General features: G+C 39.7%; 1 protein-coding gene across 2 annotated transcripts in view; it reads left to right on the top strand.

Annotated features, from left to right (window-relative positions):
• DNAJC10 (DnaJ heat shock protein family (Hsp40) member C10) overlaps positions 1-13,285 on the top strand; it is a 34,887-nt gene extending 21,602 nt beyond the window's left edge. Inside the window, exons 17-24 of one of the 2 annotated variants that reach the window (XM_089519622.1) lie at positions 625-726; positions 1,995-2,150; positions 4,645-4,778; positions 6,010-6,063; positions 6,553-6,700; positions 7,663-7,782; positions 9,213-9,323; positions 10,231-13,285. In XM_089519622.1, coding sequence (XP_089375748.1) covers positions 625-726; positions 1,995-2,150; positions 4,645-4,778; positions 6,010-6,063; positions 6,553-6,700; positions 7,663-7,782; positions 9,213-9,323; positions 10,231-10,242 — 837 coding nt within the window. In that variant the 3' untranslated portion in view covers positions 10,243-13,285. Of the gene's footprint in view, positions 1-624; positions 727-1,994; positions 2,151-4,644; positions 4,779-6,009; positions 6,064-6,552; positions 6,701-7,662; positions 7,783-9,212; positions 9,324-10,230 lie in introns of those variants that run through there. The other variant, XM_089519623.1, reaches the window with a different exon arrangement.
• The last annotated feature ends 793 nt before the right edge of the window (positions 13,286-14,078 follow it).

Below are 14,078 nucleotides of genomic sequence, written 5' to 3'. Positions count from 1 at the left end.
AGACTTCTTTGTACATTTGGCCCTCTACGTTCGCGGGTTTCAGATTCATGGTTTCGACTATTTGTGACTTTGTAACTGCTGCTTAACAAGGTCAACCTCTTCACTCTGCTTCTCACCCTTCCTCCCAGCCAGCCAAAACCAACATTGTATATTCCCCCTGCTTTGCCAAACTTGCAAAGTTTGTAAAAAAAGTGGGGAAGATATGGTGTTGCTTTTCTCTGGCCAGGAGGGAGGGGGAGGAGGAAGAGAGACAGTTGATCCTTTGGAGCCATAGCTGCTAACATCAGATTGAAAGTGGAAGCACTTTGGAAATCTGGGAGAGGATATGTGTTTCAAGGTTGCAAAGAGAGTTATGGGTGGTGCTCTTAACAGGAGAGGACTCTTTATCAACCATGTTGTGGGGGTAACATATTCGAAGTTTTACCACCCCCAAATGTTGAGGGGAGACCATAGTTCTCTTGATTTTCCCAGTCATTGAGATAATAGGGGTTAGTTTTATTAGTTTAGAGGTTTCCTCTTTTCAAAATGAAACACCAAGATACTGAATGAAATGTCAAAAATCTACTGAAACTTGTAAGGCATCTTTGATATTTCTGAAGATGTTTTCATTTTGATATTTCACAGCACAACATTAGAGCTTACCCAACAACTGTGGTTTTCAATCAGTCCAACACTCATGAATATGAGGGACATCACTCTGCTGAGCAGATCTTGGAGTTTATAGAGGTAACTGTAGCTTGTTGTTGTTGTAATTTTAAAGTCATATCCCATTGCTTTTCCAATTTGGGATGGTGGCTGACATAGCATTATATAACTTATATAATGTTGTAAATTCATTGTTGGCTCCCTGTAGTTCAGAATAAAACTTCACAATCCCTGCTCATGCTACTCCCTATTTTAAAAAAATGGGGTAGGCAACTCATAGAGGCTAGGACAAAACCCTCTGGGACCTTGAAGGGTTGAACTCCCTACTAGACATATATACTGCCGAAAAAAAACCTCAAAATCTCTGGGAGCCATGTAAAAACAGCTTCTCCCAGGCCTAAAGGGATCTAAAGGGCACAAAATCCCAACAAAAAAATACCTTTGCTGCCTAGAGGTTTTTGGGAAGCAGAAAAATTGGAGGGAAATGTTTTGGACCCCTTGGTGGCCTGGACAGCCTCAAAAATGGGCTCGAGGTCCTCATGTTATTCTAGTTGAGTGTAACCAGTTAGATTCCGGTCACATTATGTTTTGGACAACCTCTTCACCCCACTTCTCACCTTTCCTCCCAGGTATACTGGCATAATTTCTTTCTTCATAAATACTTTTTCTTACATTTAATAAAAGTAAAATGGAAACAGTTTTATAAATCTACTTTATTAACTGAAGGATAAAAATCATTCTAATTAAACAGTTATAATTTGCTTTCCTGTCTTATAAATGTTTTTCGTTTTCCTGGCTAACTCAAAAAGCCTAAAATCCTTGTACAAATTTGCCATATTCCATAATTGTTCATACTATTATCTTAAATCTTTGTATCTGGTTTGTTTCCCAGTGTTAACTATGGACACTTCTCTGTGCAACAATTGTCTTAAGCAAATTGCACATAATTTAAGTAATAAGTGGGCCAAGTTAAATCCTGGGCCTCATTCATCATCCTAGGTTTATGTGACCCTTGACCTCTCTAGGCCTCCAGACCACCTTTCTTTGGCCAAAAAATGGATGAATTACCTTTCTTTGAAGGCATTTCACCTTTTAAATAGGTTTCACATCTCACAGCGCTGTTCAACATTAAAAGCTTCAGCTTTCCAAAAGGAAAAGTGGATTTCTTTCTTTGTTTTTTGGGGGGTGGGGTGGGGTGGTATTTTTGGCAGTCCCTCAGATGCTCATCCCTTGCTTTTACTTTAGTCCTTCACACAGCATAACCCATCATGTTTAACAAAAAAATTGTCACAGTACTTTATAAACTTGAAAGTAGAATACTTTTAAAGCTTCTCTATTCTGTGCTTTAGGATCTGATGAACCCATCTGTAGTTTCTTTAACACCTGAGACCTTCAGTGAGTTGGTGAAGAAACGGAAGGAAAATGAAGTTTGGGTGGTGGATTTCTACGCTCCATGGTGTGGTCCTTGCCAAGCTTTAATGCCAGAATGGAAGAGGATGGCCAGGGTAAAAACATGCAACTAGGATCCCATGTCAATATAGAATACACTGAATGTGAGGATATGCAGAACATACACCTTCATTTCCACAGCATTTTCTGTGGTGCTACAGCAACACTGGAGCCAGGGTGGCATAGTGGCTTGAAAGTTGAACTGTGACTCTGGAGACCAGGGTTCACATCCCCACTTGACCATAAAAACCCACTGGGTGATGTTAAGCAAAGCACACTCTCTCAGCTTTAGAGGATGGCAATAACAAACCCTCTCTGAAGAAACTTGCCAAGAAAACCCTGTGAGAGGGTCACCTTAGGGTCTCCATAAGTTGGAAACTTCTTGTTATGTGCCTTCAACATTTCCAACTTATAGTGCCATTTCCAACTTATAGCAACCCTAAAGTGAACCTGTCATGGGGTTTTCTTGGCAAATTGCCTCAGAGGGGATTTGCCATTGCCATCCTAAGGGTAAGAGAGTGTAAGTTTACTGTAAACTCATTAAAGTTTACTATAACTTGCAGTAATGTTGGAGGGAGCTATATCAAAGCAACCTCACCACCAAATTGTTTTATCTCAAGTTTAAAAAGCCATGTGGAAAAGCAAAGCTGTCCTGGGCCTAGTGCTATTCAACATCTTTATCAATGACTTGGATGACAGAATTGGGGGCATACTTATCAAATTTGCAGATGACACCAAATTAGGAAGAATAGCTAATGCCCCAGAGGACAGGATCAAAATTCAAAATGACCTGAATAGACTAGAAAGCTGGGCCAAAGATAACAAAATGAATTTCAACATGGAGAAATCTAAGGTACTACACTTAGGGCAGAAAAACTAAATGCACAGATATAGGATGGGGGACACCTGGCTGAATGAAACTACGTGTGAAAGGGATCTGGGAGTCCAAGTAGACCACAAGTTGAACATGAGTTAGCAGTGTGATGCAGGAGCTAAAAAGGCCAATGCAATTTTAGGCTGCATAAATAAAAGTATAATGTCTAGATCAAGAGAAGTAATAGTGCCACTCTATTCTGCTTTGGTCAGACCCCATCTGGAATATTGTGTCCAGTTCTGGGGACCACAATTCAAAAAGGACATTGAGAAACTAGACTATGTCCAAAAGAGGGCAACTAAAATGGTGAAGGGTCTGGAACCCTATGAGGAACGACTTAGGGAGCTGGGGATGTTTAGCCTGGAGAAGAGAAGGTTAAAAGGTGATATGATTGAGGAGGGAGCAAGCTTGTTTTCTGCTGCTCCAGAGACTAGGACCCAGAGCAATGGATGCAAGCTCCAGGAAAAGAGATTCCACCTTGATATTAGGAGAAACTTTCTGACAGTAAGGGTTGTTTGACAGTGGAACACAATCCCTTGGAGAATGGTGAAGTCTCCTTCCTTAGAGGTCTTTAAACAGGCTGGATGGCCATCTGTCGGGGATGCTTTGATTGAGATTTCCTGCATGGTAGGGGGTTGAACTGGGTGGCCCTTGCAGTCTCTTCTAACTATATTATTCTATAATTCTATGAACTGAAATAAGCACTGCATAAAGTGGGGTGGACAATTGTATGGGGGTCAGAAGGCAATGACCTCCCCAGACTGTTCCCTTGCAGACTGCATGTCCCCAAACACAAACATATAGCAGGCCCAAATAGCTCTGCTTTCCTCTGCAGTCCCTCTCAAAGTGACATCCGACCAATTCCCATTACCATTTTGAGAGTGACTGAAGCAGAAGTATCTGTGAGTGATAGCAAGTTCTAGATGCTTGTGGAGGTAGGTGGCACTATTTTTGCATGTTTACATGGCTTTGGAGGCTTTCTGTGTCATTTGGAGGCAAAATGTGCACAAAAATTACACCATTTTGTGATTTCTTTAAAAAAAATTCAGAGATTTCAGGTGACTGGTCTGAGGTTTCACTGGCTGCAAAAGTGGAGTTCTGGGTGCAGGCCACATGTTTCCTCTAAGGGATTAATATGTCAATGACTAAACTCTTCCACTCGTTTGATTTTAAAGCCTGCGTAAGAGCTTTTGGGGGGGGTTCATGATGAGATTTTAAAACATTGATTTATACATACATCTCACACAGGTGCATAAATAGCCAAGACACAAAATGAGAGAGAAAAGGGCAGGCACAGATAAAGGCTGATTGCCTCTATAGGATGTTGAGGCGAAAACATAGCTCAGATATCAGTGAGACTACAGAGGAGACATATTAGCAGATGTACGTGCTTTAATGTGTTGATTACAAAGGCTTCTTCCTTTATATCCTTACAGAGGAAGCAGAGAAGTGTATGATTCTGCATGTGTACAGGTCTGCTTCTTTCACCAGAATTAAAGTGTATGCCCTCAGAAGATCAGAGAATAAACAAACACTGACCCTCTGTGTTAGAATGACAGACTCCTGAAGAAAGCAGATCTGATTGTTATTTCTTTGAGGGTTTTTTAATATTTTTTTTTGGATTTTGGTGTAAGTTATTTTTGCAATTCATGTTGAATAATATTCCTCTGTTTCAGTTGCTGAGTGGAATGATCACAGTTGGCAGTGTGGACTGCCAAAAGTATTTCTCTCTTTGTCATCAAGAAAATGTTCAAGGTTATCCTGAAATAAGACTCTTCCCACGGAAATCAGTTTCAGCCTATCAGTACTAGTGAGTAATTAAATTTACTACTATTTTAAATTGAAACCTTGCAAAAAGAGAACAATCATGCTTTCTGTTGAAGTTCTATTAAGCAGGTACAGGCTGAGTATCCTTTACCTGGATTTCCAAAATCCAAAATACTCCAAAATCCAAAATTGTCCAAATTGGGTGGCTGAGATAGTGGGTCTATCTATACTGTAGAAATAAAGCAGTTTGACATCATTTTAACTGCTATGACTCAGTGCTATCGAATTCTGGCATTTATAGTTTTGAGAGATATTTATATATCTACTAATAATCTAATAATTTGTGGATGATGATGATGATGATGATGATGATAGCCTCTGACACCTTTGCTTTCAGATGATTCAGCATACACAAACTTTGTTTCATGCAAAAAGATTATCAAAAATATTATGTATAAATTACCTCCAGACTATGTGTATATAAAACATAAATTAATTTCAAGTTTAGACTTGGATTCCATCTTCAAGATATCTCATATGCAAATATTCTAGAATTTTTAAAAAATTAAAATCCAGAACACTTCTGGTCTCAAGCATTTCAGATAAGGGAAACTCACCCTGTTTTGAATAATCTGTTCAGAAACTAGCTGTGTCCATATACTGTTTTGGTGATGGAGGGTAAGTTTTGCTTGCTAGTCTGGACTTGTGGTAACTGAATCACACTCTGTTTAAAATTATTATGGGTTAGGGTTGGATCACATAGAAAAAGACAATTATAAAGTAAAACACCTCACCTTCCAAACATATTAACTGGATAATTTATTAAGGTTTGTAAAAAAATTAAAAATGACCCATTAAGTCCCTCTGGATTCTTGGGAGTAGAGAAGTGTCTTAAACCGGTATCATAACACTGGGGCCACAGATAGCCTTCTCAGAGAAGAGCATTCTATATGAATCATTCCCTGTTATTTTACTTTGGTTACCAGTGTGTTGCTTCGTTTCACACAACATGTCTCAGAATCACTCCTACATAAGAAACAGGTAGAAAATTTCATGCCACTATTAAAAGTCCCATGTATATATTTTGCAGCAAAGCTCTTTCAGCAGAAACTAGGAGATGAGTCTAGTATCCACCCAAACATGAGAATATTTCATGGGAGAAAACCATGGCACTGTGAATCCAGTGAAGGAAAAATACACAGTATTTGTACATCTCATCTGAAACGTTGTCTCTTACAGTATATTTTAATATTTGCTTTGATATCTTCCCACAGTAGCTACAGTGGCTGGCACAGAGATGCCTATTCACTGAGAAGATGGGCACTAGGGTAAGTTGTTACAGTGAAAGTTGTTTACAACATAGTCACACTGTTTTGCTGCTAACGTGTTCTTGAGACATTTTGGTAAAGCAGTGATGTATTGAGAGACTGATCACACATTACAAGCAGCAAGCATGTAGCACGTCCAAGCATAACAGAAATTTTGGCCAGTCAAAGCTTCTTGTGGTGAATGGAAAGGTCCTTATATTGGTGTACACAGTTTTTATAAACAATACATTTTGCTAATAAGAACAACTAATAAGAACAACAGTTATGAGTCATGGTGTTGAAATGTCATCTTATTGCTTTTGATCCTGGAAGTGTCAGGAAAAAAATTAAATGGACATAAATTATCCTAGACCCCTAAAAGAAAAAAAGTTTGAATTGCTGTTTCAGAGTGAAAACTGTATGCTTTTGACCTCAAGTTACTGAATAGTTTTTGGAAGCAGCTTATGTAACTAAAATCAAGATCCTCTTTCTTTTTCTTTTTTTTTAAAGGTATTTACCTCAGGTATCTCTGGACCTGACACCTCAGAGCTTCAGTGACAAAGTTCTGAATGGAAAAGATCACTGGGTCATTGACTTCTATGCTCCTTGGTGTGGCCCTTGCCAAAATTTTGCACCAGAATTTGAAATCCTAGCTAAGGTAAAGGTTATTATTTTTGCAGCACTAGCAGGCTTGTTCAGTTGAACAGATATCAGTTGTGCAAATTAACCTAAACACTAGGCCAGAATAAAAATGTATAGGATGTATGTAGTTTTTCTAGTTTACATTATGCCTTCCAGACAGATTGCCAGCTTTTCAAAACAGTGATATGGAACATTCAAGGCCAGGACATGTGAGCCAGACCTACATATGGCTAACATCCAGGTTTCATGAGAGGAAGGACTCCTGTGGAGAGTTACAGTCTTCTATAAAATCTCAGAAATCTCAGCTTTCATAGGAACCCCAAACCCCTGAAAATCTTGTAATGGCGGCCAGCAGCCATTACAAGGAGTGGAATTGTACTTAGTGGAGAGAGAAGGCTCTGGCAGTATCCACACATTTCAACTGATAACTGAAAATACAGGATTTTTGGCATCCTGTGTATTGCTCATGCAGGGCAAGCCTTCTAGCCTTTAAATAAGGGGCCTCCCATATGATAAAGGATGTTTGGTACCCCTACTTCCAAAAGCATTTTGAGATAAATACAAAGGCTAAACAGTAAGACAGGAGCAGAACATCTTATGGCAACCAGGAATTCAGTTCATTGGCTCTTCTAGATTATGGCTGTATCGGTGAATTGGACTTCCCATTAGAAAGCCCTGTCCCATCAGCACTTAGAAAATTCTGCAGTCAGGTTATTTAGTCTATCATGAAACCAGCCTTTTAAGACCTTTTAATCATTTATTAATGACTGCTTCTAATGGTTTGTTTTTGGGATTAAACTAAATCATCCAGCAATACTTTACTGTTTTGCACTGATTGATTTTAATTATTTTGTTGTTTGTTTTGTTTTCTGTATCACTGTTACCTGTCTTGAGTACTATTTTATTTTTACTGGTAAGGCGGAATAAGCAATCGGCTCTTAACATTTGCCTCCTTTTTCTTCTCTCTTTCTTTTAAAGACTGTTAAAGGAAAAGTGAAAGCTGGGAAAGTTGACTGTCAAGCTCATGCTCATATTTGTCAATCTGCTGGCATCAGGGCATATCCAACGGTTAAATTTTATCCTTATCAAGGAACAAAGGTAAAAACAAAATTGAATGATATAAGCTATGATGTCTGATGCTGTAGCTCAGCTTTAGAGTACCATAGAGCATGCAGAAGCCTCCAGGTTGAACTCAGGGCATCGCCAGGTAGGGCTTGAAAAGGACCTTCTCAAAAAACCTGCAGAGGAGCTGCCAGTCAATTCAGACAATACTGAGCTTGTAGATGGGGAGGGGCAAGTAAGGGCTGCCTAAGGCTCCCCCAGCAATTTTTGGTGTCCTGCTAAAATTCCCATCCCAGAACCAGCATGGTGTAGTGGTCTGAGTGTTGGACTAAGAGACCAGGTTTTTGAATCCCTGCTCAGCTATGGGAACCCATATGGGTAAGTCACACTTTCTCATCCTCAGAGGAGAGCAACGGCAAACTGCATCTAAATAAATCTTGCCAAGAAAACTCCCTGATGGGTTCATTTTAGGGTGGTCATCAATTGGTAATGACTTGGAGGCACACAACAACAACAGCAAACGTGTCTCACAAGCCCCTACATGCTCCAGAAAATTAAATGAGGAGGAGGGTTTGCCACAAATGGGCCAAAAACATTCAGTGCTGCTCCTGACAGCCTCTAGGAGTCACAGTTTGTATTGGAGCACTCACAGCTCTCTCTCAACAGCCTTCCCCTCAAAAACTGTCCCAAAACACACCTCAAAAAGTGAATACTAGTCACTTGCTGGTTGGATACTTGACTTTTATCACTGCAGCAGGTTTGTATGGGTGAAAATTGGCCCGCAAACCCATTGCAGTTGACTAGTCTTATAATAGCTTGCAATTAGGCTGCTTCCTAGCTAATGAGAAGGCTGTAACATTCACATACTGTTTTCATATCATAGTTTTAGTATGAAAAGGTACAAAATAGTATGACTGCAAAAGTTTTCAAAGTCTTATGTACAGTTGCTGAAATGTGAGTGCATATCCTACTCATTGGCCACAGACTGTTATTCTTCTAACACTGTGTTCCAGGAACAGGTCCCTTCAACTTCTTACAACTTAATAACATGCTAAAGGTGGTCTCAATTTAGATATGTGCCATTATCCTACATAAGAAAGCAATCCACAACCTACAAGACAGGTTTGAATCATGCTTTAACGTATCACTGTCAGAGTAACTTCTGTGTGGCACCTAAGAATGTGCTTGGGTATATAAACTGATTTCTGTGGCTGTAGATGTGTAACACCAAATGTGGTCTTAAAAATAAAATATGCATGGAGCAAATTTACTACCTCCCTCACAACTTACCCATTAAAAAATCCAAAAAAAAAGTTTTGTTGAGGTAATTCTTCTTTGATTGCAAAGTTTTAATGGCAATATTTTTTCATGCTTATGTTGGCAATTTCTTTACTTCAACCCATAAATAAGTGTTTAGGCCACAAGTGGTAACACCTTCCCTCTCTTGCTCTGTTCTTTGTTTAAAGAAAAATGAATTTGGGGAACACATAGATAGCCTCGATGTAAAAGCCATAGCTGAACAACTGATGGTGAAAGTAGAAGAAATTAAAAAGAAGAAAAAATCTTCCAGAAAGAAGGTGGGCAATGTTGTTTTGAGATCCATGAATACAGATGGTTCGCCTTATTTGTCTTCAGCTATTTGAGTACAGTGCGTCCTCGCCTTACGTGGGAGATCCGTTCCGGATCCCTCCGCGTAAGGCGAATTCCGCCTATGCTCGAGCCCCATTGGAAACAATGGGGCTCGTGCGCGGTGGTGCGGGCGCGCGCAGGGCCCAACGGGCACGTGTGCCCATTCAATTGAATGGGACACGCTGCCCCGCGCGCGCTGCGGCTTGAACACATATGCTCAAGTCCGCGTATGGCGCGCCCGCGTATGGCGCGGGCGCACTGTATATGGGTCTTTTTTTCCACATATGACCTTGTAATGGAGGCAACACTATACTAGTTGCTGCACCTGCTGCAGCCTGCCCTGCCCCTCAAAAAGGTTTGCTAGAGGCCCTCCAGCACAAGACAGGAAATATCATAGAGGGCTGTCATGGGAAGGTGGGGTGATGAAAATCAGGAACCTTGGTTTATGGAAGGGTAAAAGAATTCCACCAAGGCAAAGCCTTCACAGGATACAAGCCTAGCAGGCTGTACGAGGCTTCCAGGATTCAAATCCCTGCTTGGCCAATTATGAATCCAGTTATGTGACCTTGGGCAAATTGCACACTCTCGGCCCAAGAGGAAGACAGTGGCAAAACTCCTCTGAAGAAAGCACAACAATAAAATCCTATGAGAGAATAGTTATAAGTTAGAGTCAAATTGAAGGCACAGAAAAACAAATGTGTATGTATTGGATGTTGCTTCGACGTTTTTCATTGAATGAATCTAGTGTTCCCAAGCTTCATGATAATAGGAAGGAAACATTTTCTTGTATATTTTATTTTACCTATTGTTCTTTCTTTTTCTCTCCCACTCTCCTTGGTTGATTCTGACCATCAGGATGAACTCTGAGTCATGGACTGAATTCCAAACATACCGAGGCTGTAGCAGTTAAAATATTGGACTGTGTTCTTCAGGAAGGAAAAAAGAAACGCCAGGGGGATTCAAGGACACACTGATTATCCCCAAAGATGCTGCACAACTTACTCTGAATGATCCAAATGAGACTGGCAGTCATCGTGATATGCTACCTCTGTCCTGAAGAGGATTTAATGCTCTGGTTAGGAACTTGAGACTTGGTCAGTAGGGGATCTGTAGGACTTTTCCTTCAGTCCTCTGAATCTCTCCTTCTCCCTACAGAACAGTCTTAACCTGTGCTGAAAAGAAAACCTAATTCCACCTGTGAAGCAATTCATGAACAGACTATTCTGCAGGCTAGAAAGCTAGACGAGAACAATCTCTGCTTCCCATGAGAAGTAAAAGAATGATCAGAAGAACTCTTTTACCTCTGTATTGCAGTCAGTAAGCTTTTTGCCCAGGATTCACTAAGTAACTGAAAAGTATGTGTTCAGCTTCTGTAGCATTTGAGTATTCTTCCAATGACTTGGAAGAACACTCAAATCTTTTTTATGGTTTCAGTATATGTCGATTTGGGGGAGGGGGGGGCTTCCCTGTGTGTTGGTTCTTTTATTCAGATATTAATCTGCCTTGTACAGATTTTGGCTTAGCCTTTGGGGAAACTCCTGCATGCGCCTGAAAACGGTGATACTGGATTCTTTTTATGACATGCAGCAGTGGCATCCACTAGGTGGCAGCAAGTTAGTTTGTTATTGGTTGGAATAGCTGAAAGCCAACACCAGCAAGGCTATTTCAATGGTCCCTTAACTCCCAGTTTCTCTCAGTTGGACTGGTAAGCCTGATTAGAAATGAAACCTAAACTTTTTGGCATCAAAGCTGATGTATGGTGAAAAACAAATGCAAAAACTATGTATTACAATGTTGATTTTCCACAGACTTCAGATTACATCAATTTGGACTTGTTCCGCAGGTTTCAAAGCAGGATAGTCTTGTCTAGGTTTGAGGTATACGTTTAATCCATTTTCCTACCAGCCTCTTCTCCTGTCTTCAGAGCAGAATTGTAAAATGTAAATGCTGCTCTTTTTGTGCAGCATTTCAAGTGCCTTCTGAATGTAGTGGTCACTGGAGGATTTTTTTTTAGGTTTTCCTCATTAGACTGTCAATCTGGCATCAGTGTTGGAAGTGTAGTGTCCTTGATGTGCAGAAATACAGTGTATATTTTTGACAGCGTTGAATTAACACTTGCCAACATTTCAAATCATTTGTCTGTATTAATATCTGTACTGTAGTTGCTGTCCTGACATTAATTTCTCACACTGGAAATTTGGAAGAATAACGTTCTCACTAAAAATGGACTGTCAGGTTCCTTTTGGCCATCACCTTTGCAAAAGGGCAGATTCTATCCATATCTTGCATGTATTTGTAGAGACAGGCTTGATGGGCATCTGAATAACTCTGCATATGCAAAGATCGGGCAATCTTTAACCACATTTCTATTATCCTTGAGGTTTACGTGTTACACAGAGGCAGCTCAACTGTGAATATGCTTGTATTATTAAATTACCAGATTTTCAAGGGTAAGGTCATAGATACTTAAATTTTACATCATAATCTTGATTACTCCATCACAATTAGGCCTAGTGATCACGAGTAGTTAGATTATCTTCTGATATTAATGACTTTAAGAGTATTTAGTACTCTTTCCTTAGTACGTTATGGTATTAAATATTAAAAGAACACTCAAATAGGTTGAATTATACCACACATTTGTGGTGGAGTGGGGAAGTATTACAAAAATTTATGCTGCATCAGTTTCTAATGTTTCGTACTTGAACTATGCATTATTCACAAATATATGGTTCTGTCCAGTATATATATTTTTTTTTCAGTTTTCATGCTGCTGTGCCTCCATTCAAGTTCTATTTAGATTTTGTAAGCTCCAGTGTAAAGGAAGCAGTTAGTACCCCCAAAAACAGTATTAGGTAAAGTCTAAATTACTCTGATTCAATATTTAGTAACATATTTATAAGATCCTGTCAAAACTTCACTGAAATCAGAATTCATGTGGGTCATATGAGGCACCCCGTAATGTAAGATTTTTAAAAAGTCTTCCTTGTATAAAACAGGGGTGAGGAAAATCTGGCCCTACAAATGTTGCTGGCCATCATCCCTCACTTTGGCTCTGTTGGCCAGGGCTGATAGAGAGTTAACGTACAACATTCGGAGGCCCACACATTTCCCGGTTCCTCATATAAAATGTTGGAAGTCAATATGGAGAGGAAATTAGTAATATAACTTTGTTTTTTACATTTACACTTGGGAAACTATCTTCAGAATCATGTGACATTGCAAGACTTAGGGCCAAAACAGATGGCTGTATAGGGCGGCTTGATGCCACCCCTTAGAGCGCCGGATGCATGCCACGGCCCTGATCCAGCTTTTTCTGACACAAAAAGAAAAAAGGGCACCCTTGCTGCCACTGCAGCTTTTCACCATTCCTGCAACTTCTAAACACTGTCCTGCCAGAGCGCTGAAAAGCTGCTATCTTGTAAACTGCCAGGGGGCTTCATGGCAGCTTCCTGTCGGCATGGGGGCATCCATCGTGTGTACGCCACACCCCCAATGTGCTGGGAGGCCGGCATATTTTGTTGGTCTGTTCCAACCCTTAGTATGCTAAGGGGGAAGTGAGAAGAAGCACAGTCTAAGATGGCATCATCCTTGAGTCTTTTTAAATCAAAGACTGTACATCTATAACTGCTTGGGTATGGTACCCTGTAGAATGTAAGTTAAAATATTTAAATGTCTAATAACAGACACTGGTTTATGTTATGGGTTTCTGCTCCCTTAAAAACAAAATTTGTGAGACAGGCGGAAAACATTCTTTAGTTGCAAAAAAGTGACCTGAACGATGCTTTTGGAAAGATGAAACTATGTTCAGATCTTAGAAGCTTGTGGCAAGTTTGCTGATTCAAAGCTATCACCAGCAAAAGTTCTTGTTTCACTCCATGATTGTTCTAGTTGTAAACCAAAGTTCATAATAAACTTTTAATATTTCCAGATTCTGAGAAGCATGATTTTATCTAAACATCTGTGGCTTCCTGTTTTAAATCAAGGTTTTAGCTTTAGTGCATTAGTAGCCGTTTAGGAGGAAACTTGTTTCTGAATAGTAAAATCTCTGACAGCAAATAGACAGAAAATTGTTGTGTACTTTCAAGTCATTTCCAACTTATGCTAACCCCCTCACAGGGTTTCTTGGCAAGATTTTTTCAGATCTGCCTTTGCTTCCTTCTGAGGCAAAGAGAGTGTGACTTACCCAAGTCACCCCTGGGTTTCCATGGCCAAGTGGGAGATTCATATCCTGCTCTCCAGAGTCCTAGTTCAACACTATTTTAAACAGAGAGGTATTTTGAGTCATTAAAAGAAAAAACTAACTTCCAGTCAAGCTTTTCCCCCCATGACTGAACGTTCATTTTTTAAAAATCCACTACACAGGAAACTAAGTCATGGAAAAGTCTAGGATAGAATTGTCCTTGAAATATGCATTTTCTAGCTACAAGGAATATTTTATCACAAGGCATTTGCTAATCAGTGCAAGAATGTCAGTTATCACACAACTACTATTTATCTATATCCACCTTTAGTTTATTAGCACTATTGTATCTTTCTGTATTTCAGTCTCCCTGAGACCACTGTTTCCAGTCTCCCATCACTTCCATCCATTCAGGTTTGTGTATAATAATCTACCATTGGTAACATTACACCATACCTTTGATGGATTTTAATGTTATGTCAAATAAAATTTATTAACTGTTAAGGTATCACAAAACATT

This window comes from Sceloporus occidentalis, unplaced genomic scaffold, assembly GCF_023333645.1.
Source record: "Sceloporus occidentalis isolate IW3139 unplaced genomic scaffold, rSceOcc1.0.p SCAF_4, whole genome shotgun sequence".
In the NCBI taxonomy this organism is placed as follows: Eukaryota; Metazoa; Chordata; class Lepidosauria; order Squamata; family Phrynosomatidae; genus Sceloporus; species Sceloporus occidentalis.
Note: the sequence above shows the minus strand (reverse complement) of the source record. Positions and strands in the feature narration are given on the sequence as shown.